The sequence below is a fragment of the Opisthocomus hoazin genome, chromosome Z (genome assembly GCF_030867145.1).
Source record: "Opisthocomus hoazin isolate bOpiHoa1 chromosome Z, bOpiHoa1.hap1, whole genome shotgun sequence".
In the NCBI taxonomy this organism is placed as follows: Eukaryota; Metazoa; Chordata; class Aves; order Opisthocomiformes; family Opisthocomidae; genus Opisthocomus; species Opisthocomus hoazin.
Genome location: NC_134454.1, coordinates 1,299,631 through 1,326,427, shown reverse-complemented (window position 1 = coordinate 1,326,427; position 26,797 = coordinate 1,299,631). Strand labels below are relative to the sequence as shown.

Here is a 26,797-nt window from a genome sequence, read left to right as displayed (position 1 = left end):
TAATTATGGTGGGATGTCTACAGCTATGTTTATATGGTGCCTAATTTTCTCCATTGATGATAAAGTAAGCCTATGTTTGAAGAAGCTTAGACTAGATGCCAAATGTTGATGGCTTCAGTGAGGTCAGATGATTCCTACGCTTGTGGGCATTCATAAAGTACTTTGTGCAATACATAAGGCTTTTTTATTCAGTGCCATGTCTGCATTTTCAGTCTAATAATTCGTTACATTTTTCACAGCTGAATTCAATTGAGGAATCAGCTGGGACACTTTTTACCAAATTGCTGCAAATACTGTTCAGTGCACTGGTAGTACCACCTTTCATCTCAATATAGTACCTGGCTTTAGGTGCGTGCAATTTGTACCCACCAAAGGTTTATGAACAGCATCAAGGATTTGCTTTTGCCTCTGTAATGTACTCATTGTTTTCAGATTCTCATTGGCTTACTTCGCTGATTGGGATGCAGTAATAATATCTGTCATTTCATTCATATTAACTGTTACATATGTACTTAATTTTAGGTACATGAACAGTTCTGCAGCCTTCGCTGAACTATTCAAGTGTTTCAAATTAGGCGTATACGTTCATGCTTGTGGCTTTGGGGCTACAAACCATAGTACTGCAAAGACTTACACATTTGTTCAAGTTTACTGTTTCTGGATGTTGTACCGATGTCACAATTATTTTCGTCGAGTAAAATGCCCCCCATTAAGCCTTCACTTGACTGGTTGGTGTGCTGGTACGCTTTTAAATTATTAATATATCTATATCTATGTAGTTTTAATATATATTTATTATAATTAACATTAGAATTCAGAACATTTTCTACACTGTATGTATTACTACAAAATGAAAGCTAATCTTAAGGAAAAAAAAAGGTTGTTGGTGGGGTTTTTTTCTTCAATCAAATTTTACAAATTATGTATTTCCTGAAAAAAGAAGGAAATGGAGGAAGTTGACATGCATACCTGAAGCTAACTTCATTATATTTAGATCTTTCTAAATTTAACTTCAGTGCAAACTCCTTCTTCTGCTAGGTCAGCTAAATAGATGATTTTTTAACATGTTTTTTTGTCTTGTTGTTTTTAGTAGTATTCTGATGGATTGCAGTCAGTGAGAATACCAAGGAACATTTTTAGCCCAAATAATTCTTGAAAAAATCCAAAAACATTGCATATTATTAAACTGGGAATTTACAAATCCTCATTAGTGGATAGTCTTCAGGGTAACTTACTCTTAATCATTAGGCCTTGAACCACAATCCCAGCAGAATGTGGTGTTCTTAATAGCACTGATTCCTGTGAGCAAATTTTATTGTGGCATTGTGGAATACCGTGCATTCTTTTCCTTTATCATTTATCCTCCCTAGATAACAAAGCTGTAAAAGAGATGTGTTAATCTATTTTTATTCAAAGTACAGAAATAGCTCTGTTACAGTTGAGGGATTGAATAACCAATATGAGCATACAACTTGTTCTTAGTCGTGCTGTACCTGATGCTCACAGTAAGAATATTGATCAATTACAGGTACAGATATGCAGCACATTTTACAGATCATTGCTAAATAATACATTCTGATGTTTCAGACTGTTTTCCCGAAACACTGTCGTAAATCAAAAGCATAGAATTTGTACATTAACTAATAGATAATGTGCTTTAATGCCAGTTGCAGCTACGTACTAGAAAAATGCTCACAGGGAGCTGACTCAAAATTATCCTTAAAGAATGACAATATTTTATATGATTATTCCCTCTTGATTGGATACTTAGGGCACTGTTCCTCGGGGATTTATGCCCTACATATGTCTGAATTTATACAACTAGAAAAGAAGTGTGTCAGAATGCAAAATTTATCTCTAAATTGAGGGAAATTGTTATTCACTTACCTGTTTCTCAGCATGCAATTAGAAACTGGCTGCTCTGCAGTGCAGAAAGGAGAATCAAGGCAGCTTATCGTGCTCATCTGGCACTTAACCAGTCCATGGCTGATAACCCAGGCTGACCCTGACCTTGGCAGCATTGCACGAGTAATCTTTGTGTAAGGATGAACTGTTCTTGAACAATTTCTCTAATATATTAGCCACAAAAAAGCTTTCCCTTTAACAAAGGAATGTGTATTTTCTCTTTCCTTCTTATCTTGAACAAATGTATTTAAACAAGTTGCTGCCCAGGACCTTCAATTCTTTCTCATTTGATCTCGGTCCTTTTTGTAGTGCCCTGGGACTTGATGGAGTGGGTAAGTGAATTTGCTTCTGAAGTCTTCTTCTATCATTATTTTTGACAAGTTTAGATGGTGTTGTTTAGTAACGTAAAGCTGAACTATTACATGAGAATTAACAAGGTGGCAGTGGGCACTTACTTTTACTCCATTGGCATAAGAAGAGGTAAAATGATGAACTTCTCATCCAAGGAGATGCACTACTACAAACAGACAGTAAGAGGTAAAAGGAGTGATGCTGTGGCCTTACTATGAGCTCAGATACTAAGATGGAGAACGCTAGATAAGTCAGATGACCGAGCAAATCAGAGCTTTTCTGTTACTTAAATTTCTGTGTGTTTGGTTCTAACGGAAGATTCATTCCTTCAGGATATTGCATATAACATTCATTTACACTGCAGTTTTCCTTAAAAATACATGCAAACATTGGAATGTCATTACACATTTTCAAAGTGATTTCCTTTTCTCTTCAGTTTTACGTAACTAATGTGTTTATCTTCTGTGGACGGCAAAAGGGAAATAAGATACATGTGCACGGATGCAAGAAGTGAGAACAGAGACTTCAGGCTATAACACAATCAATGGAGCCTGCTTTGTTATCTCAGATGGAATCATTGATAAGCAGCAAGAGATTAAAAATTAACCGAGGTTGTAGAATGTATTTTCTGAAGGGCTATGCTACATCAAATCTTTAAAAAATATTTTAGGTTTCCTGAAGACAGCCAGGGTGAGATGTTATACTATGGCGTTACCAGATTTCCAGTTATAGGGAACAGACAGTCATTCTTGCAATGCTAACTAGGAATTTTGTCATCATTATTACCTAGCCAGCAGAAGAGAATGTAGAACAGAATTTCTTATCGTTACTGATCGTCATTCTGTGGACAGGGAAGAATGAAGAGGAGTCACAGCATGCCGCAACAGGTGCACAGCGCTGCTGAGATGAGCCACCATCTCTGTGCAGTGCACATATTTACCCTTCACACTTCTTGGTTTCGTAATGTGCATGACACGTAGTCCTGCTACACAGATACGAACCGCACAGCCACGACAGCGGGCCCGTTCTCTGCAGTAAAGCATACAAAGTCACGCAGTTAGTCAAAAAAAAAAGTGACAGTTTATGTTAATATGAATTCTGTAGTTGACAAAAGCTTCAAGTTTATAATGCTTATAAAAAATCAGTCTCACAATAGATATTGATTAGAATAGATGTATTTACTTGCTAACGATCTTAATGTACAGAGTATATAATGTTTCTCAGAATTTGCATTTCTTTGAGTGAGACTAGGCCCATATTATACCCTGTTTACAGCTAATTCTAGGTCTTACTATATTCCACAATGATTTTTACCCTATCAAGTTGAAAACTGCGTGCATTTCAGTTGAAGTATGAAACAGGGGGAAAAATCTGTAAAAATATAATTAAATGTATCACTATATTCTTCCATGCAAGTTTAACAGCAAACTAAAACGTCCTTCGTAAATTTAATGATAAATTATTTTATTTGATTGAATCTTGCAGTCTGTACCTTAGAAAATATAAGATTAATTCATTTAATTATAGGCTATCCTTTCAGGCTTAAGAAGTATCTTACTGCTGGTAGCAAACATTACCCAATCTACTCCCAGTCAGTGCTGGCATTTGGCAAAAGCGGACGGAGGCTCAGCCTTGGAAAGAGGATTTGCCCTTGGAACTGTTGTAAACAGAATGCTAAGGAATTCAAGCTTGTGCTGCAGCACCATCTTTATCTTGTTTAACTACTTTTTTTAATGCATTTGAAAGACGGTTGAACTTGATCAGCCAGAGAAAAGCAGCGCACTAAAGTACAGTCTGCTTTAAAATTTGAAGGTTTTCTTTTTTTAATGTGCTTCCATAGAAGCTGAATTGGTGTGTGTGCTTTAATTTTTCCTCTGATTAGCCTCAACTAATCTCAATGTTTTTACCCACTGAAAATTACTATTTGTTTCTGATGTGTCTGTCCAGAACTGCTGAGTTACGGTTCTAACCTGTGGCATTTCTGAAGTCCTTCTACCCTTTTAGTCCAATTCCAGGCAGAATTTGGCCACATTCAAAGTTGGTGGTGTCGTCTGTGTTTGTGGCAGACATTTAAACACAAAGTCTCTGACATCTTGTCAGATTTGTTCGGAGTTGTTTGATACGTTACAAACACTGCCTCCCAGAGCCTGACTTTAGGCTAAAGCGTTGCCTTAACCAGAATTTAAGGAAATGCTCAGAGTTGCTCATGTCTATCATTCTGCCTTATCTAAACTTAGTTTCTGATGTTTTCTGTCTGTTCCTGTGTCAATACGTTCCCTCATGTAGGTTGCCTTAAAGTGATACATAATAAGAAAGAATAAATAATTCTTTTGTGGGTTTAGGCTGTTTGTTTTTTTTTTATGTTATTATTTGTACCAGCAAGACTAAAAGCCATTGTTCCATGTATTTTTCCAGGAGAGCAGGCAAATTTAATACCCACAGAAGTTTGCCTAACTTCATTAAGAAGCTATGCATGTGTAGAACAAATTTCCTTCTATCATTTTCAAATGGTAGAATTTGTAGGCAATAAAGTTTTCAGAAATAGGAATTTCTCAACCTATTTAATCAAATGGACTATACTTAAATCACCTCATCCCCTGTCACTGGCAAGAGAATAAAATCTCCACACCAAGAGTAGCTGTACTGTATGTGACAGAATAGTGTTAAGAAACACTATCTATTCGTATCAATAATAAAAGTGCCTCCAACTCTATCATATTATAGCACTTTATAGTATATGTGTCTCCGGGTAGTTAACAACATCACTGATCACTGATCTCTGAGTGAAAACTTCTGTTCTAAGATGTTCTTGTAGAGAGAATTTATAGTAGAGATAGTTTCTTACTTAGCAGACATTCCTAGTCTCTCCATCTCAAAAGAGTATAGAGAATTTTGATTTCACCTATAGAACTTAATAACTGGGGAGTACTAAAAAAACGCACATACAATACATAAAACTCCATCTTTGACTGGGTTAAACAGTAAAAATATTTGGAGAGAAAGAGTCTTGTTCCTCTCTTCCTACATAGTATTTTTTGTGTGGAAATCTTTCTGCTCTGTCTTTTTCACGATGCCAAGTCAACAGTGTAGAGTGGATTTTCACGTCCTCGTGAGGGCTTTTGCTTAATGCATTCTTATATTATTAAGAATGTGTTTTAGTGGAGAATGTAATTCCCTGTTTCTAGGCACTAAATCAGGTATTCTGGTCAAAAACTGTAGTTCTTGGTAAATTTTGGTGATCCAATTGACTAGTCACACAATCAAGTCCCCCTCTGCCTTTCTCCCACTGGAAGTTGGCCATTCTAACCATTTACTACCGAATACTGAGACCTGACATCTCCAGGTTAATATGAAACTGGGGCATCCATTTGTTAAAGAATCAGAGGTATGTTTGCCACAAAATGTAATCACTGTCATAACCCTACTAAAAATTAGATAAAAAAACAGGCTACTGCCCAAAAAGTCTACCAAATTTCCCACAGATCTGGTTGAAAATACCACCACTAAAACAATTGTTCTAAAGATACTTGTTTTCGGTAATACTTCGAAATAGTTAGAAATGGTTTATCAAAAACGCTGAGTACTAAAACCAATTTCGAAAAAGGAAAAAGTTGACCTTATTTAAAAAAAATAAGAATAATTTTTTTTTAAATTATATGATGAAGGATCTCCACACCCCAGGGACTATGTCATGGCTTACCCCTTGACCTGTTTAAGAATTAATTATATCCACCAGTTTGATCTGTATCACTCTGCATGCAGACTAATGCAGGGAAAAATATAGGCTATTACAACTTTTACAAGAATGTGTGTTTCTGCTGTTGTGATGAGAAAAGCTACCCTGAGTCCTATGATCCTGTTCTCTGCCTCATCTATTAGTTGTGTCCGCATAAACTGTAGGACTGTTAAGAAAAAATTATCCATTATGTTTATTCAGATAGCACTCAAGAATGAAGAATTATCATTTCTTTAGGTTTAGTCCCTTGTTTTCTTTCATGGCATCGTTATAGTCATCCATAAGATCATATTTCCAAAACCTCCATGTTGCAATCAATTATATCTGAGAACAGGAAATGTAGATATTAATTTCACTGGGGTTTTCTGGATGCAAAATATTCATGTCCTCATTAATCTTCATTGATTTGAAAGAAGGTCTTATAAATATTGTTTTTCTTTCTGTGTTACTTTTCTGGAGAAGCTGGCAAGAGAGACAGACTTTGCTCACTTCAGACGTGATGAAATTCCTATTAGTAAAAGTGCTTTCTGACTGTATAGCATGAAATAAGCCTCTATACAACCCACTGGAGGCAAAATATAAGCGAGGAACGTGGTTAGTTCACCTGACTCTGAAAGCAGACCCACGGTGAAATGCCAGCACTTCTAACAAGACAAAATGTCACCAAATCTGTCTGAAACAAAAAGCAAGGAATGACTTCTTCAACGGCATTAGCATTTATGTAGGCAGAATAATGATCCAAGATGGAATTTGGCCAGAACATTAGACATAACTCATTCTGTAAAGACTGTCATGGAATCTTTAATGTTCTTAGTGATCACGACCTTGGTTTTGCAACTCATTTGTAACAACTCTTTTCTGTTAGCATAGTGCCTTCAAAACACCATTGGTTGAAATCTCTCTACGTTCGTACATTACTTGCATATGTTTGGAGGTCTTTTGTTAACTACAGTTAGATATGTAAGAGTTCAGTAATATCCTGATGTTCCAGTTATGACTGCAGGCCCATTATGTTACCTGGTTATTTTTGTGCCATAGAAGTTTATAGGAGGAGACTGTCCCTGTCCGAAAGAATTTGCAGTACATAAATCTGACCCAGCTTGACCCTGATTAGCATGTAAGAATCAACAGGATCACAGCACGTGCTGGTTTGACTGCAGCGACTCAGGAAAGTGTCTCTTAACCAGGGTGACCATAAGCCATATGGGTTAAGATTAGCTGACACCTCTTTAATTGAGGGTGACAAGCCTTTAGAAAGATGAACATCTAATCTCACCCTCTTACATGGCAGAAAAGCATGACACTGACTTATGGGTTGAGGAAACAGAGGCAAATGTTACTACTCCCCTGTATACATATCTGTCTTGATACAGAGTATGCTTTGTCTGTGGTAGGCGCAAAGCCTGCTTAATTTTGAAGGAACCCTTAGAGTCTGCTCCAGCTAGTGTCAGTCTCTCTACTCTTCTGCTTTTCATCATACAAGCCAGGTTGAGCTGGGTGGCCTGCGGTCCTAAAACCCGATGCCTGAAATCCTGCTAACACCTGCCTACCGTGGGCATGGTGCTGAATGCCACGGTCAGTGTGTTTTTTGAGAGGTGAAGGGAAACCAGTGATGCACGGGCTTAACCAAGGTGGCAAAAGAATGCAGGATGTCAAGTTCCCATGTTTTTTTCATCAGACAAGGTATTGTACCGTAAGACTGACAACTACCAGTCTGTAAGCACCTGAATGCAGACCATGAACAGTTTTTTGTGTGTGTCTTGTCAGTGGTTATTTCTACAGACCCGTGCAGCTGCGGCGTTTCCAGAGACAAGCTCATGTAGATTTGCTACAGGCTCTGTTTATCCCTCCAAGAGGTTTCAGCAGGAGCTACAGACTTACGCATGGCTCTCATCTGAAGAAACTGCTCTGGGAACTGGAACAAATTATCTGGGAATGTAACATCAAAGATCAACAGACAACAAAATAAATATAAAAATAAAGATTTTGGCCCAAAAAACAGCCCCAAAACCACACTAAACTTAAAACCCAGCAAGGGAGTTGCTTCCATCTACTGGAGCCAAGAAAAAAATGACAACTGAGCAACAAGCTCCTCTAGCACGGGCTATAAATCTGTTCATTCTTGTCTCAGGCTGCTGGTGTTGAAAAGTAAATCCCTGAGCTGGTATGGGAAAATGCTGGATAATTAAAATGACTTGAAAGTATCCCTTAAAGTTTTCGGTAACTTAGAAATTTAAACAGCGAAAGCTGTAGCTGAAGTTCTTAATTTGTACTTAAACATACTCAATGTATTATATAGTTGTTCATGAAAAAATGCAAAATGGAGGCTCTGATTCCTCAGTGGTCATCCCTAGGTAACATACAGGACTAATACCGTTGTATTAACATGGCTGGCACAGAGTCATGATGATGATGATGATGATCTACTTTGAAAGTCTTATGCTTCATTTTTATGATGCTTTGTTACTGTAGAGTAACTGTATAGGAACTGTATTGCATATTGCTGTAGCCTATGAGGATTTAGAGCCTTCCACATTGTGGTAACTCATCTCTCCTCTCCAGAACCACACAGTGGACTCATCAGAGAGACTGAGAAGCATCAGCATATTTCTCCTTTATTTAAACAGGATAATGCCATAGAGATGTATGGGTAAGACCACGTAGAGACTGCACCCTTGATACCGGAGTGGTCTTGGATATTTAATGCAATATTATCAACTATTTTTCCAATGTCTCAGTGCTACTATTGTTAAAGTAAACACAAAAATTTCCACTAACTTCCTTATGCACAGAAGCAATCGGAAAGTGGGGTACTGTTTTCAGGAATTCTGTTTCCAACCTCTACAATCAGATTTTTAAAATAATTGTAAAAAACCTATAACATCTTGAATTAGGTTATGACATGCCGTCAATATTTCCATTTAGTAGATGCCATTACTGACTTAAATGGTTTTCACTTCTGCGGCACAACATGGATAGACAGGAGAATGAACACTTTTAAAAATTTCTTCATGCATAATTTGTAAAATCTGAAGTAAAACAAAATATGCTGGAGATTTCTTACCTAGAAGTATTGTGAGAAGTAAACAGCAGATCAATTTGATAATTATGCTTGGAAAATATGTTGCTGAATAACAGTGGACTGATACTTACTTGTCATTTATAAGTGATCTAATTGTAAAATTATCTGGTTTTACCTATGAAGAGAGGAAATTTAGGTTTACAGAATACGAAATCACTCTGACACAATATTTCCTTATGATTAAGAGCTTGCTTTGAATTATTCTGCTGTTAGTGTTAGCAGCAGTTTTTTAAAGCAGATTTATTACCAGGAATAACTACTAAATTTGAAGCTTGCTTATCCAAAACCAGTAGTTTTATTCTAACAAAAATAGATATGAGGAACAAAATACAGTTCTCATCTGATTCTTGTATCATTTGTTAAGTACTACTTGTTTAGCACCTGGAATTTTAATATTCACATCTCAATCTATCTGTAGGGCCAAAAGTGTGTTTTCTGTAATAGACATAAAAATGTAGTTGATCTGGAATGAATTTTGCCCGGTCTTTTTGTCTATTCATTGCAAAATGGAAATTAATCTCCTTAGCTTGAGGCTGCATAGTTTACTGTCATTAGTTGGGGACAGTCAAAGACATGTGAAGTTTCAATAGTATAAGAAGCCTTGGGATTTTCAGCTGTTTCTGAGATCTTAATCAAAAATGTTACTGATTGCTTGGGAATCAATGAACACACTCCCGAGGAAAAAAAAGGCAGCATAACCTTAACATTATTCACAGTGTTTTGTTAAAAGGGACAGTGATTCAAAATGATTATTTTTTTGTCGTAATAGAACATAGTGAAGAATATTAAAGAACATTAGGAGTTTTTTCTCCATGTAAACGGGTCAGAAATGTCCAGTGCTTTTGATCATTTTGAGACAGTCTTACGCACAAGAGTAGTTTTAAATACTTTAAAGTTTCCCTTTTGACCTCTTGGCGCATTAAGTTTTAGCACATTCAAAAATCTGTGCCTGTTAAGAGCTTTTGAAACTTTAGCTTTAAAGTTGACAGATACTTTGTTACCGATGTAATAAGTGCAGGTTTAGGAGAATTTACTTTGTGCTGATGACACGAACTAAGGCTGTAGCATTAAGGTTAGTGGCATTAATGTAGCGGCATGTAGCGTTAATGGAAGTGGCATTTCTGAAACACTGAAGGAGTTTGAAGGGGAGACCCTTGAAGATCATCACATTCCACTTACGGCAAATACTATCTCCATTACATTATTCTCTGTTAGCATTGATTAAAATTTATCCCTGTTTTTATCCATCAACGTAACATTGATGTAGTATCTGCATTGGATACTATAGTATATTTATACCCATATTTGACTGAATAGGAGTTAAAGCATTTTTTAAAATACTTTGACTAATGTCCAGTCAGACTACTGAGTTTCAAAACTTTGTTTTTCTTGGGTCTTTTTCAAACAGAAAAGAGGAAGCACTTCCTTTTACAACACGATGTCAAGACAAGGACACACACGCTCGCATATGCACACACATCCAAACAAGGTACTATTTGAATCGCTTCAGAGTTTACTGACTGACACACAGGACAGCAGGAAAAAAAAATGCACAATGCTTGTGAAAAAATAGCTGCTTAATTGTGCAGTGTTCCACTAATTAAAATATTGCTGTGAAAAATATAAGGAGTAAAGACTGTTGTTCACAATAGGCATCACAGTCCGTGTCCTGTGTTAATAAAGCAAGAGGCTTCATTTTCCATGCATGTATATGTGAAAACTTTTTTTAATCAGTGTACTTTTTTTAAAGGATGGTTGCAGGCTACATTCAGATCTCATTTTCACCAACGTAAATGTGAAGTAATGAAACTGGCGGCAGTGCGGTCTGACTCGCGGCCGTGTGTCTGAGTAGCCGGGATCGCAGCGCTGGCCCTGGGGCTGCAGGACACGGTTTCACAATTCACAGTACTGTATTTTTCATAGCAATAAGGACACGCTGTGTTTTCAGAGGAATGTCTTGACAGCAAAGTGCATCAATGAAGGCCACCTCACTCACAAGGAAGGTCTGTCTTTTAAAATAGCACTAAAACAAATTAACAGTTGTGTTTTGGCAAGGGTCTTAACTATTTACAGCACAACAGCCAGGACAGTAAATAGTGCTTTAGTACCCAGATCTTCCAAAATTGTAACTCCAAATCTGGAGGAAATACTATAATTAGGGGCTTTTTTTTCTGTAGTTTTTTAAAGTATAGTATCCATTATCGATGTAAACATCCAGAAACCTAGACTGATACTTCTTTTTAAAATGCAGAAGTTTGATTTGTGACAGCTGCATTGGATCTTTAATCATATATTATCTTTATGGGAGCCTTTTTCTAACATATGTTAATTGGCTGTTTTCTGTGACAAATTATGAGCTCTTACTTTGATGAGGTTCAATTGCAATCATGTTGGAGTTGAGTATATAGAGTTTCCAGCCCCCGCTGGCTCCTTAAACCACTACAAACATCTGCACGTCACTGCAGTGCTGAGTAATGGCAGGATTTGGGTTGATCTGATTTCTGTACAAATTTTTTTTTTTCCACAGGATATTTTCAGCTCTTTGCACTAAATGTGTTACAGGGTTTGCTTTTTTTAGCAAAAGAATGATCTAAAATTAACTCTTCCAGAGGATTATTAGAATACAATGAGAAATTATTTGCAGCGCAGTATACTGAATCCTTCTTTAATCTTCAGAAATTTCAGTGTGATATTAGATATTCTGTGTCGACTGTTCTGGCGTGTTACAGTTCAAATTTACCAGAGTCACTTAGCATGTCCAGGAGTAAAACTGTTGCCTTTCTTTTGAAGTAAATGTTTTTTAAATTCCTAAATGTAACATTTGCAAGTTCTTCAAACAGAAATTTATCTTACTTTTTGAAAATTGGTCAGCATCACTTTGATTTTTAGAATTTTTACAAAAAAGAGTATGTTTCCCAGCTGGACGGGACATGTGTCTAATTATGTTTTACATAAACTCTCACATCTTCCTGCTAGTGAAGAAAATGTTGCACTGAAATTTAGTGTCTTTCTATGTTTTTTGTGTTTAAGGAACATTGTGCATACATTTGTTCAGTATGTAAATTAAAGAAATATAGGAAACATTCACCACAATGGAGGTAGTATTGCTCTGAGCTGCTTTTACTTTTTCCTTACTCTTTTTAAGCTAGTTGTGCACATAATCTTATCTTGTACAGCAATTCTTTAGGAATGTTGAGATAGAAAATGTGTGCTGTATTTTCATATGTACAAAGCTGTACTCAAAGTGAATGTGGAGAACTACCAAATCTTACATATTTTAATACAGAAAAGGCAGTCTGGTCATAAAATGGATGGAACACCTTCTTTTCAAAAACTGTGTCAAACAGTATCAATTACATTGCAATTAATTTTGCAGAACACCACACAGCTCAGCCTTGACCTAAACCAAATGGTAGTAGATAAATCTGTCCCATTTGTTCTTCAGAGAAAAGATGGGGGTTAAATTTCCAGGCAGGTGTTAGAGTTTAGAATAAGAAGAGCCAGATGTGTACAGAAGCTACTTTGGTCTCATGAGGCTGGTTTTAATTCGGCTGTTTCCCTGGAGTACCACACAATCAATGAGTTCCGAATCCTGGGGCTACCTGCTTTTACGTGAAATCATGGGAACGTTTCTTCACAGCATACTGCTGAACACGTGTGGAAAAATTAGAGCAGAAATTAAAAGGAATAAAAAAATGTTAACCACTGAAGTTGCGCAGGTGCCACATTTCTTTGAATTTCTGAAATTAAGAGATGGTGACCAAGTGGAAAAGCTTAAAGAAGAGATGTATGACTGTAAGAATTCTAAGAGGTGCAAAACTTGTACCATGGATATTTAATATATTTCTCTAATCACTGCTCATTGCAGGCAGTGTTTTAAAAGTCAGCATATGTAGGTCATGTGCAGCACAGTGAACGGCATTAAAGCTAGGTGACATGAATCAGGGAGGGGTTTCAAAAGGATGATTTTGAGCGTGTTGTCCCTACTTCAGTATGTCTGTAAAAGTAAATTGATGCATTGTATCTTGAATTAGTCCACACAATGGCATTCAGTTCCACTTGATAAGATGAGCTTAATTGGTTTTAAGAAAATAAAGCAAGGTAAAGGAAGATGTACAAGTGAAAGAGAGGGCTTGGCACTTTATTGGATTTTGAGGCCTGTGAGCCATGTGTCTTAATTGGGGCCAGTTGGGATCATTTAATAATTGCTGTCAGAAGATCAAATTTAATTCTCTTTATAAAAAGACCACAGTGGGATAGAGTTAAACAAATTGTCATCTGAGGTTTCAAATGAACGAAGCTTTAATTAGGTTGATTAGGATGCTGTAAGAGAGACAGGGTAAGAAACAGGAAATTGATGAATCTGCTGTGTACCGTGCTGGACCTTATATGACAGTACTGTCAAATATCTTCATTTCAAGAAGATATACATTAGCATAAAGGGCTGTAGTGCAAGAGCAACATGTGTATATAAATGCTTTAGATATACAAGATAATTATAACTTTCTGAAATCGGTGATTTTAGGCATAGATGTTATGATCATAATCTTGCCTTTGACACTACTTTCATATATTTTTAAGTCTGCTAAATAATTTTCTCTATTTGTTTACATATTCACTGACTATGCCAGATGAGAATTATAGTATGTTTACTGAAAGCCCTCAGAACTTCTCTATTGTGTAATAAATATTCACTGTACTTACTTCTCACAGTATTTGCATGAACAAATCCCCAGGCTGCTTATCCCCAGGTTTCCAACAGAGAAACTAAGTAAAAAATGAAGGTGGCATGAAATATTTTTGGCAGAAAAAGGAGCAGATCTCAGCCATGTTTGCATCCCAGCCTTAGGTTCAATTCTACTTTTGCCACATCTGTCTGTTTCTAAGAATATTTTTTGTCAGAAATCACCTTGTGTATCAATAGACCTCAAAAAGTGCCATTTCTGGGAAAACATAATGTGCACTCAAGGCCACAAAAAGATTTAGCTAATGTATCTTTGTATTGATTGTGTTTTGTTTTTCAGCATGCTTCTAGGACAATAATAAAATAAGCAATGCTGGCAATGATCCGTTTAAAAAAAAAATGCTCATTCGAGATGGATTGGAGGCTATCAAGCAAATTGCACTGTATTTTCCTCTGCAAATTAAGCACATTTTGTATGTCTGTTTTCTTCTGATATTTGTTAAGGATGTTGGCTCTTTGCATTGGCTACTGCCAAATGCAATGTGTTTTGTATGTGTAAGAAGTAAAATAAATAAATCCAGCTGCATGTGCTAATGGAGTGGTTACAGCTGAGGTTCTTTAGGCAGGGTGTGATGCTCACTTGTGGCTTTTGTTGTTGTAGACAGTGGTAGGTGTACCTCTGTGGTAAACACCTTCCATTTCAGTAGAAAATTTGCTTTTACAGGCCTTGAGGGGAGAACTGTTAGACTCCAATTCTATGAAAAATTAGAAGAACAAAATCCTCATGTGGAAAGTATGAATTAGTTACCTAATACGATTTTCAGAAACTGAATGCGAACTATGATGTGGCTGAACAGCACACTAAATTAGATGGAGCTATTTATGTCTTTGTAACTGACTGAAGATGGATCCTTGGTATCAGAAGTGCAGCTCTTTTAGCTCTTTATCATACCAAAGCATAACTCCACAGTGTGCTGTATATCTTACTTTTCTCCATTCGCTTTCTTTCTCTCTTTCCATGTGAATATTGTTAACACAAATAGATCTGTTGCTAACCCCTTGTGCTACCATGAAGGATAAAAAAAAATGTGTAGAATATCCCAGTAAACCAGAACAGCAGAAAATTCCTTCCTCAACAGACAAAATAAATCAGTTATTTCAGGCACCTAGCCTGTTTCTTTTCCCATAAGGAATCTTCTTCTGTTTTCTCCCTCACAGCAAATACCATGTTATTTTTCCTTTCTTATACTCGTGTCTGTTTATGCATTTTTTCCTAGTTCCAAACCAGTGGGAATCCAGTTGGGATCTTCCAGTGTAGAGAGCCTCTTGTCTAGATACAGCCAGGAAGTAGAAAGAAAGTAGCTTCAGCAAGTGAGTGATGGTGTGCTAGGACTAGCAGATATGGCCGTGTACTTTGTTTCTTGGTAGTCAGAACCTTCCATTTTTGTGTCAGATGCATCACCCTGAACATACAAAATTCCAGACATGAGGCACCAGACAATATATGTGCAAGGTTTATTTCCTCTCATGTGGCTTATAAGAGGTATCAGATCTTTGTAATCACAATATAAATGCTTCTTTACTATACTGCCACTGTACTTTTTTTTTTTTTTCCTATTTTTAGAACAGATGTATTCTGAGTTGGTGTGTTTCTGCTTAAACTGTGTGTATTTTGTATATTTAAATGGAGCAACCTGTCCTAATTTATGAGCTTTGCCGTTAGAAAAAGACATATATTTCACAGACAGAGGCAGTTCCTCACCCCTATTCAGTCAAATGCAGGTGTTTTCATTTTTTTTATTAGCCTTATTATGTACCTGACACACATTTCATCTCCTTTTGTCCTTGGGAAAAAAATGTCTGAGTGGGATTGGAAGCATTAATGTAGACTTTTCAGCTGTCACGGTCATTGAGAAGATTGATATGTTTCCCTTGCCTTTTTTTTTTCTTTTTCCCCTTCTTCCTCCTCATTTTAAGCCTGCAGCTGTCTCTGGGCAAGCAGTTGAGTTCAGGGAGTGTCATAGTTTTTGTACTCATGTTTATCATATTAACATTTACAAAGAATGAGTGAACAGTTAGCAGCTCTGCAGCTCTCCACCATGTTGTGCAGTCTACTTTACATTTCAGAAGAACTATATTTAATTCTTGACATTTCTGGAAGGTCAGGATTTAAAGGGGAAAGGGTGCGTTTCTAGAACTAGGTGTATAAAAGAGTGAAGCAGAATATTTCTGTATCTCAGCATTCCTCTCGAAGAAGTGAATTGCCACATGAAGGAAGTACTGATCTGAGGTTGCTTTTGAAAATTAATAAAGGTGCTTAAATATGAAAGTTGTATGTTTAGGTCTATGTTGTAGGAAAACCCGCTTTCTGTTTGTTTGTTAGTATAGTTGTAGCTGACATGGTCTAACACCACAAAGGAGAGATGGTTTCTAGGCAGACGTAATGTATTTCATTAGACCAGCATCTACAGCTGGAAAAAAGGGGTGAGTTTTGGGTACACTGAGGATCCAAAGAAGGTCTTATACACCATAAAGGCAATTTATTTTTTCCAGCTCAGTTGATCTATATTAGTTACAAAGTTGTCTAACTTCTTTTTCAGTGCTAGTGATGGATCTGTTCTCATGTTTGCATTAGTATAAAGGAGTCGCTACACAGAAATCAATGGCATTCTCTGGATTTAAAATCATATCTGCCTGAGACTCAGTCCACCTTTGACAAGTCAATGATTACTTTGGGTGATTGGTTACATCACACAAGGTATACTGGTGAAATATATAAATAAATGCCTAAGGCATTAGTCAATCCATACAGAATCAAATTTCTCAAGCCTGAATAGGATAACAGCAAACTCCTAGCTATTTAGCTGGAGATACTGGCACATGCAGCTTCAATATTTCTCCCAAGGTTTGGTCAGACTTTGAGGAATTTCTGTGGCTCAGGGACACCTGCCTGAATTCTTCCACATTTGATTGCTGCAGTTGTCTGGTAGGGAGCTGAACCATGTTAGGGGATATGCTTAAGAGATATTTCTCCCTTTTGGCTTGAGTAGCTAGCCAAATTTAGGGTATTACAAATTGTTTCCATTAGGGCAGGGAAACTGACAAGTGACTCAAATACTTCCTTGGGGCTGTTTGTTTACAAATATTTCTTATATCTCTGAATGTAGCAAGATTCAAGAATGAATTTCTATTATGCAGTATTAATCTGTCTGTTTCCCCATCCCATCAGCAGTAACTCCAAAGTCTCTGTACCAGTTTTACTTCAGGGCTCTACTCCCAGTATTTTCTATGACTGAGCTCGCTCTCAGTGTCTCAATTTTCAGCTTCTCTTGATGGTCACAGATCACAAAGCTCCATAGAATAATACCTAACAAAGTTCTTTGCTGTCTTTTATTCAAGCATCCAGGTCTAGAAGATCAGAAAAGTTATGCTTACCAACAGTAATCCTACCCCTTCTTGCCGCCTTTCATCTTCCAGCCGTTACTCAAATTACTCTTAAAATGGCAACATCGTGAGCAACACATCACAGACAGAAAAAATGTTACACCACCTGAACATCTTCATACAGTATTCCCGTCAAGAGGTTTCCCGTCACTAACCCTGAACAGTTTTACTTTCATTCAAGCTTTATCTCAACAAGTTTTGTCACTCACTTTGGTCATGGTGGAAAGGACTCCTTTTATTAACGTCTACAAAATATTTCTATAGCATCTGTTGTCTGGCAGAGGCACGAATTTTCTTTTAGTGAGGGACTTATTCATATCTCAGTTTTTCTTCTCTTAATTTCTACACTTAGGTTCCCAGTTTTAAGGTATTTTCATTGTCAATTTTGTCCGTATTCAACCTCCTTAGATGTTTCTTTCTAATTTTCAGCTTAGTGTTTGAACCGAATACACTACTCGCTCATTTATTTGCTCAGTACTTTAAAGAGACTTTTGGTTCTTACTGTGTTTTGTCTTGTTTATTCATGCCACAAAATTCCTGTTTCTAAAAGCTTTCTTCTCTAAAAAATTCCTGAAAGTTTTCATTTGCAAATATGTAAGATATCCCTTTTCAAAATATGATTATTAGGTTTCTACAATCCAAATCTTTGTTCCTCCTCACAGAGATGAAGTGGTGGTGCAACACAAACCTAGAATAGCAGAACTTGGCTTGTGTTGTTAAACGTAGATAGGCATGATTAGAGTGCCCTTTGAGGGAGGAATGGGAGGATCCTGGCTCAGAGCATACAAAATTCCTCTGGAGCTGAAGATGACAGAGGCTGGGTCTGTGCGGATCCACCTGTTTTACCCCAAATTAAATTCTCTTCTCCAACTGCTCTGTCTATTACTTCAGGACTGATCATTGACCGTGGTTCAGACACTGCTGTCTCCAGCTCTCTTATCTAAGTGCATGTACCAAGCTTGCTTGCATTTCTGCAATTTAGCAAATTATAAGCCGAAAGTAATCAAAAATCTTTTCTGGTAACAAAGAATCCTTTTGAGAATCAATCCCTACTTTCTCCAATAAAGCACAATCTAAAATTGTCTGTCTTGACATTACCAAGCACTTGTGCCCAGTTTCATACTCTGATTTGATATTGCAGTACATAGCTTTTTCCAATAATACTTGTAATTGTCCCCTGATTCTTAAAAGCTGTTGTGGGGATTTATGTTCCTCACCGCAGACTTCCTCACGTACAAGCACTAGTAACAAATCTGTAAATCTAGATCTAACCACAGCCAGAGACTGCTTTCAGGTGATGCAATGGCTTGACTCTAGGCGTCTTAGACTTTTCCTGTAATAAGCCAGCACTCCTCAAATTCCTTTGTATTTGTGTTTAACACTGCTCCCAAACTGTAAGCTCTAGTATCTTACCCAGTAGGAAAGGTGTCTTCAAATATAGGTAGATCAAGATCAGAGTAGTTTCAAGACACCTTTTCAACACACAAGCTGCTAAATCATACTCTGTTGACCACTGAAATGCTTCCTCTGCTCCTCCAGCTCATTAAATGACAGAATGAATTTGTAAAACACTTTTTCTGCTATTTATTGCACATCTATTAACTATAATGAAATCCAGTCAAATTATTAGCTGAAAACTATCGAGACTCCTAGCTGAAATTGCAGCGGTCCGATTTCCCTACTTCGTTTTCAGACAAGTTCCCATTCCAAGTCACTGTCTCCATTTCAGACCAATTAGGTGATTCAGTTTTCAGCCCTTTATTTTTTCCCTTATATTATTATCTTGTCTGATTCAATAAACTGTTATGCTTGAGCCAGTGTCCCAACTACTTCAAGGATCCTATTCCATATTTATTGGTCAGACTCCCATTATGTCTGCCTAGCTGCCAAAGCACGTCATGAACCTAATCACAGATCTGTAAACTTTTCCTTCAAACTATTTGTTTCCCATTTTTTTCAAGTGGGTGATGGGCAGACACTGAAGTATCACCTGCTAGTCATCGTAGATTTAAAATCAACTTTTCGTGGGTATGTTTTTTAGTACACTTGCATTTCACTTAATTGCTTTCCCTAAAATATGCATTAGTGTTCGCATTCTTTGCTTTACAAATCAAACATACTTCTTCATATATTCTTCAAAAAATGTTGTAATTTAGCCAAGTCTTTCTTTCTTCATCAAGCGTAGCAGGCGCATATCTCTTCTCATGGGGCTTCAGGCAATCAGTTTTCATCTAGATTGCCAGTGGTTGCTTCCTCTTTTGGTGCACCACTGCAAGGAATGACTCACCATCTGTGGCACATTCCACAATCACTTGGAAGGCCTTTGGCTTCCGATCGTGGATCTTTATCAGTGTGTCCACGTTTGGTATGACCTGTGTGTGTGCTGTTCAGAAAACCCTCCTGCACAGTGCATGATGGATGACTCTCTGTGCATCCTCTGGAAGGTAAGCTGAAGTCATTCCTCTCCTTTCCACCTAGGCATGGATTGGCTTAAACTGATAGCTGCCTGCAGACTAGGTGTTCAGCGTCTGCCTGGCTCAGTCTTCTGAAAAGCAGGGTCTGTGGCGCAGTGACGTAGGAATAGGCGGGGGTTGGACTAGATGACCCACGGAGGTCCCTTCCAGCCCCTAACATTCTGTGATTCTGTGATTCTGTGAATACTATTAGGAAGTGCCATCTTCTCCAGTATTTTGGCAGCGATGCTTAGTTTGCCCAAAAAATCATTTCAGGGGAACTTTGCAGAACAACAGCAAGTGAAACTCTTCCACCCACGCTGCAAAGTTCTGGCTCTGTGAGGTAACTTGGTAATGTGTTTGTGCTGTAAGCTACGGAGACCACAGCTGTCTTATCAAAGGGCAGTGAAGCATTCTTACAAGCAGTTTTCAGAAGTGTTTTAACTCCAAATTCCAAAAAATTCGCAATGCTAGATATTCTCGTGCTTCTTCCTCCCAGGCTTACAAATAATTGCATTGATTCTAAGACAGTAACTTAGCTGAAAGAGGAACTTTCTGCAATTCTTTGCTGCTTTGTCAGTGTAATAGGAATATGTCCAAATTTAAATGTGAAAAGCAAATAAGGTACATCTCCTGAAGCTCAGACCTAAGAATAAATAGAATCTGCTATACTTTACAAAGAAATAAACAAACAAATAAATAACTAAATAAATAGAGTACCAGTTGGAGAGTAAATACAGCAAATGCTTTCCAAATGAGTAGCAAAATCAATGAAGTATGAATTCAGATCAAATGATTCAAGTTTTCACTAAAAGTTTTAATTAACAGCTTATATATAGGGAATGATTTTGCAGTTTGCAAGTTTCTGAACATTTTATTCCTGCCTTGATGCAGAACTCCATTGCCCTTGAATTGTTCTCTGCTGTAAATTAAAGTCATGCCATAAATCAGGAATCAGGTTAGATGAATGAAAAGGTGAATAAGCTTTGGTAGTTAAAGATTACAAATATTTTCTTTATGTACAATTTTTTTCAGTTTGACTGAAACTCTCTCTCTAGTAGTCTGTAGTATTTAATCTGTTACGTTATACCCATTATTTGTTTTATACTTCCTGTAGCGAAATGCATGATCTCTTGAGAGTTAAATTTAGTAGATTAAAATGAGCTCCCTTCCAACCTTTTCATGTGGCAGCCTGGCCATAAGATCAAAACACATAAATGTAGGTTATGTTTAATTTCTGAATCAGGGTGTTGTGGACAGATGTTTGAAACCTGAAGATGACTCAGATTCATTTGTTGCATGGCTCTCTGCCTGGGTAACCATACAGTAGACCGTGCCATTTCTTCTTTACTGATGTATGGCCGTGGTGATGACATATATAATTTTACCATAACTTTTCTGTTAATGGCCCAAACTGTGTCTTCTGCCCTGACCATGCAACCAAACCACACTGAACGTGAAGGACCACTTCTTTCTTTAATGCCAGCTGATCTCAGTCGGGTAACAGGAGAGGCGATCGTTACTGTCCCCCTTTTCCATATTTCTTTCAGCTTTACCCAGCTCAAGGTGACAGAACCAAAATGATCAGTGTTTTTATTTGATGCTGTATGCCCAGCTGTTTCTTCACGGTGTGGCTGTCTTTGTCTGTATGTGGAACATAGTCAGCTAGGGCTTTTACAGAAAGCATTTGGGTGACCATTTTATGTGAGTATGTGTTCCCCACTGCGATTTTTATGGTTATGTTGAAGTTTTTGCAGCTAATTTTTCACCAGGAAAGTAGTTAATGTATTCTTACTCAGTACGGTCAGATTTTTATTTGGAGTCTGGTTCAAAACCCTTTTGAGTAAACAGAAAGACTTGCATAAAAAGATTTCATAGATCTTTGAAGTTACTTTTATTTATCAAGATAAGAATGGCCAGAAAACAGGGACAGCATTTTTTGTTTGCTTCCTTACATTAGGATAATAAAAAAAATTTGGTTTGGTTCCTTCATTTTAACCTAAGAATCCACTCGGAATGCAAGCTGCTTAATGGAACAGGGGCATCTTTATGGCAAGTTTGTTTCATTTGTAAAGCAACCATGAAAATGCTAAACCCTAGCACATTTTAACTTAGTGGGGTTTTTTTCTGGCTGCCTTCTTGTTTATAAATTAAATATTTTGACTCTGCTGTTTTGATACTCCTTATTGCCCCTGGTGTGACTGTTCAAAGAACTCTCTGTCTGGGGTGTTGCAGCAGAGCAGATTCAGACAGTTCTGCTCGGAGAAGGAAGTGGAGAGTTTTGGTTCCCATTTTGCACTTCTGGAACAGTTTAGGGAAGGAAGCACCTTTACACCTTTTATTGTTCGTGGTTGCTGACATCACATCCTTCCCTGACCGCTCTGTGCGTGTTTCCTGCCATTATATCAAGATTCTTCTGTGTTGCAGAGGAGGGATAGTGGGTGTGTGTGTGTGTGTGTGCGCGCTCACGCGTGTGCCTCTCCGGTAGGAATGTGCAGAGAGCGGCAGGAGCGGTCAGGCGATCTGCTGCGTTTGTCCACTAGCTCTTTTCCCTCCTCAAGGCTCAGATCAATCTTCTGTCAGCTACCGCTGCCTCTGCCAAATCATATAGTGAACAGAAGCCCGCCAAAAATGAAGTTCCTCTTTTTGTAAGCAGTCTGAATTTTTTTTTTTTTTTAGTGTTTGGGTTTGCAAAAAGAAAAAATGCTGAAGGCTGTAACACCATAGCGTGTAACTATGTGTTTCTTTAAGTGCAATTTGTTTGCATGTAACCATGTCATTAAGTTGGAAGGTTTCTTTTATGTGGAGAGTTACTTCAACAAAGATTCTGGAATTATTTTAAGTTTCTTTTTAGGTTCTCTTGCATAATGAAAGCCTGCAGTACTATTTCAGTTTTGTAGTACCTTCAACATTTCTAGCTAGTGTGCCATATTAGTGCTAGGGAAATACAATTTACCAGTTAGCATGAACTTTCAATACGTGGTATGCAATCCTTAATGCTGCAAGAACTTTCCAAAGGTAGTGAGAACACTGGTGAAGTCCTAAAGCAGCCATGGGGATTTGTTGGTCTCCAGGGTTCTTTACATTCTGTTTGGCTCAGAAGTGACCAGCCTTTGAAGCTCATAGCCCTTGAATCAGATGTCTTGATTTACTCATCTGAATCTAATTGATTTGGAATCAGTCCAGCTATCTGCTTTATATGTGTACAAGTGCAAATGTATATACTAATGAAATGAACAGAATATAGGCAAACACATAGTAAGAATAACAAGTGAGGCGGTATGTGTTGATATGTATAGATGTGTAAAAGAGTAAGATAGGTACAGGGATTACCACAGCATTCCAAATTTGTTTCTAGTAGCAGTAAAAGTAGCAGAAATTATTTTTTAAAAAGGAAATACGTTTGCTATATCTATAAAGCTGTTGTTTGTACTTAGACTAGCAAGCAAAGAGCAAACACGAGAAGTTTAATTTTTGTCAATGCAAGAAAATCTAACATATTGCTCGTTGAAGCAAAATTAGGTTTCTCTGCAAATTGTATGTTGGATACCTATGACCTAACATGTTCTGTCTTCTCCTTCATGTTATCTTAGACTATATGATAATATTTAATGACCAAATGATCCATGCTCCCCTTTAACTTTATTTTCCTGCACATCTCTTTTTCCTCTTAAAAATAGTGTACTTAGTGGATTACTGCAGGAACAAAGAACAAAATTCTGCTCACCAAGTGTTGCCTGAATTACTTTAAGACAATTTTGTGTGGATCGTAGGAATGTTAAGTGTTCTGACTTTAAACTGGCTGTAAAAGGTTTTGCTGTTTGAAGACTGGTCTTAAATGTGGAACAGACAAGTGTGTGGGAGGGACTCAACACACTGCTCCTCCACTAAGACTTTTGTCCTTCCTGGTAGATATTCTCAGTATCCAGTGATTCTTCTGAGCTCTCTCGGCATCAGCATCTTGGTCTGCAGAGCAGCTCTCACCCTTGCTAACCTGTCTCCGCTGCTCTGACCCGTCCACCCTGACCTTCCACCTTGCCGTGAATAAGAGCTTAGGCAGGCGATAGTGCCTCTGGCTTCAGCTGAATGAAAGGGAAGGAAATTGTTCCCTATGCGTTCGCTGTGGATTAGCGTGTTGGCTTACTGTTACAGAGAAAGCCTGTTAGACTCCTTCGGGTGCTGCATGTGCATGGGAAACATCAGTCTAACTTGCTCTTTGTATCAGAGGTAAGACTATAGGAAAAACAGGAAAGAAACACAGTCCGAGGAAATTTAAAACCGTTTCTAAAAATAGGCTGGGTTTGTTTGTCAACACTGCATATCAGATAAGACTGTCTCCTGGCTTTATTTGGAAAAAAAGTTTTGTAAATACATTTAATCAACTTATTTCAAAGTTTTGGACTTCTGTTTTTTGTTGTAAACATGATGAAGCGCCTTTCTGTCTTTTTAAGCAGTGAGAAGCTGAACTGTTTTCAAACAAGTAAAAAGCAGCAAAAAAATTTTGCGGCCTTTACACTTTCTGATATTGGCAATATGAATTGTTCTGTGTTCTGCGTTACAGCAATGATTCAGGCATATATACATATGCCTAGCAGATAATATAGAAAAGCATTTATGTACAGAAAGATAATAAGTATTATACTTGGAAAATTTGTTTCACCCAGCAGATTAGTTACATCATAGTGGCTAGTTAGAAGAGTCAGGCTGACTGCTTATTTGTTAACTTCTTTCCTTCTTAGAGTGATAAAACAATTGGGCATCTTGAAATTTAAAGTATGCACAGAAAAATCAAGAGAGAATTGCAGATCAGAAGGAGTGAGGTCTAGCTTTTCTACCTCAGTAGCTTTGAATGAGAGCCAAATAATGGATTAAATGGCCAGGACATCGGCTTAGTGTTACGTAACATATTGTAAGAATTTATCAGGTTGGCTGCGAGACTACGAGCTTAAAATAAATAAGGGAACACCAGCCTCTGTTTTAAAATTACTAAATGTTTGTTTCCACGGCAATTGTTTTAATATACTTTGGATCTAACGTAAAAACTTTAAAAGATCATTTTAAATTAATCTTGTTCAGATTTTTTTTCTCCTCTGCATTTAAAAGACCTCAGTGCTGTTCTGTTCAAAGTATGTAAATATAAAAACACAGTTAGAAAAGGTTAAAAAGGGAAAAAAGTTGCATCTTTTAGTACTAGACTGATCATTTCTGTATCTTCTTCTTTTTCTACTGAGCCTTTTATTCCTAAAAATACGTTGCATATGATAGAAATTAATTTTGTGATTTATGACATGTTATGAAATATGGAATGTGTACTGTAGTACGTGTTTTTATATATTGTATCTAACTGTCCTTAGTTTTGTGATGGAATCAGTATTGTAAAGTTCAAAGAGCTAGTATTAGTGCATTACTAGAACTGTGAAAACATTTTTGAAATCATTCTTAAATTATCATCTGTCCCTATTATTCCATGCTATATAGCTTGTCTTTTGGTGCAAGAATTTTTATAAGGAAAGATACAACTCTTTGCTAGTTATAAATCATTTGTCAGAATGTTTTAGAGTTTACATTGAAACGAAATGAGGGAAAATGCGCTACTGTTTTGTTCAAGTATCTTGAGTAATACTGGCACTAGTCTGCATTCTTAAAGAATAAGGTTAAAAATTTTGGATTTAAAGTAGCTGAAATCGCTCATATATCAAGTAACACTTTAATAAAGGTCCATCCTATCTGCATAATGAGGAACATTATCACCTCTGCTGTCAAAACACAAGATTGTTTTCCCTTCAGAAATGAATTAGCTGGCCTACTTAGCATACATAGGTACAGAAAGGTTCATTAACTCTCTGATTTAGGTAATTTTTCATATTAGTGCAGTGAGTGATATTTAAAACAAGAGACACCTCATTCCGTTAAAGTTTTGGCAATGTGTATTTCAGTCCTTTTCTTCATTTCTTGGTGTATTGGGGTTCTTGTTTATGAAAAGAAGCCTGTGAGTTAAATTACTGTTAGTCTACACATTACTTATTTTATAGATGCATTAAATTTTTATTGTAATTTATTTGTGCACTAGATTATAATGAGGATGCTTTGTCAGCTCCATATAATAACTTCTATCTAGTTATCAATTTTGTAATGACATTTGATTTCCTTTCTGTGTTTAGCAGGAACGGATGCAGGGGACTGTGAACTGAGTAGTGGAAGTGCTGAAGAAGGAGGTTTGTTTTGAGGAAACGGGAAAGAGGAAGAAAAGAGAAGGGAAAAATACATAATTTTAAGGAAGAAGGAGAGAAAAAAAAACGGGGACTATGGGGAGAAAAAAGATTCAGATTACAAGGATTATGGATGAACGTAACAGACAGGTGAGTAGCAAAAATATCATATTTGAACATTGTGTTATATTTCTAAGGTGACTTATTCTCACAGGTGATTAAAAATTTGCTAACTTTTTGTACATAGACATATACCTACATATAAGTACATATATATGCAATGTATGGAAGACTATCAAAGAAAAAGTACTTTTGCAAACAACCAGAAACCTCACATACAGTTTTTTCAAGTTTAGTAACAAGCATAGTAAGGAATTTATTACTTGAGACCTTAATTCTACAAAGATTGATGTGTATGCTCTACTTTGGGCCCCCTCTACACTTGCTTTTTTACCTCTTTCATTTAAAAAATGACAGCACTTAAAAAAAAATTTCATCTTTTCCCATCTGAATTCTAAAAAGAATTCCAGTAGCCTAACTCATCCTAAAACCCACATACAATAATACTGGCATGTTGTAGTTATGAAAAGAAAGTCTCCATTACTGATGCTATGGCTAAATAGATCCAGCATGGCTGGTTAATCATTACCACTACTTTAGACAAAATGGCTGAGTAGCCGTCACGTATTATCAACACTATCTCTGCTAGTTAAAATACGGTCAAAAATTAGAGAAACTGCTTTCCTACTTTCAGAAAAATAAAATTCAACAATTGGCATCTTAAAGTAAAATCAATTAAAAGCTGCTGCTGTTTATATTCGATATAAATGGATGGATGTTTTGTTGAAACTGGAGACTCACAAGTATGAGAAAATCTCCATAAAATTATTTAACACTGTCATTGGTGTTCTTCATACATGTGGCTGCAACTTC

At 37.0% G+C, this 26,797-nt stretch overlaps 1 protein-coding gene across 15 annotated transcripts in view; it reads left to right on the top strand.

The window, feature by feature from the left end:
• MEF2C (myocyte enhancer factor 2C) overlaps positions 1-26,797 on the top strand; it is a 130,267-nt gene that overhangs the window by 21,764 nt on the left and 81,706 nt on the right. For 13 of the 15 annotated variants that reach the window (XM_075411427.1, XM_075411428.1, XM_075411425.1 and 10 more), the window contains one exon: positions 25,817-26,014. In XM_075411427.1, the coding sequence (XP_075267542.1) occupies positions 25,961-26,014 (54 nt within the window). In that variant the 5' untranslated portion in view covers positions 25,817-25,960. Of the gene's footprint in view, positions 1-23,828; positions 23,883-25,816; positions 26,015-26,797 lie in introns of those variants that run through there. The other 2 variants (XM_075411417.1, XM_075411415.1) reach the window with 2 other exon arrangements.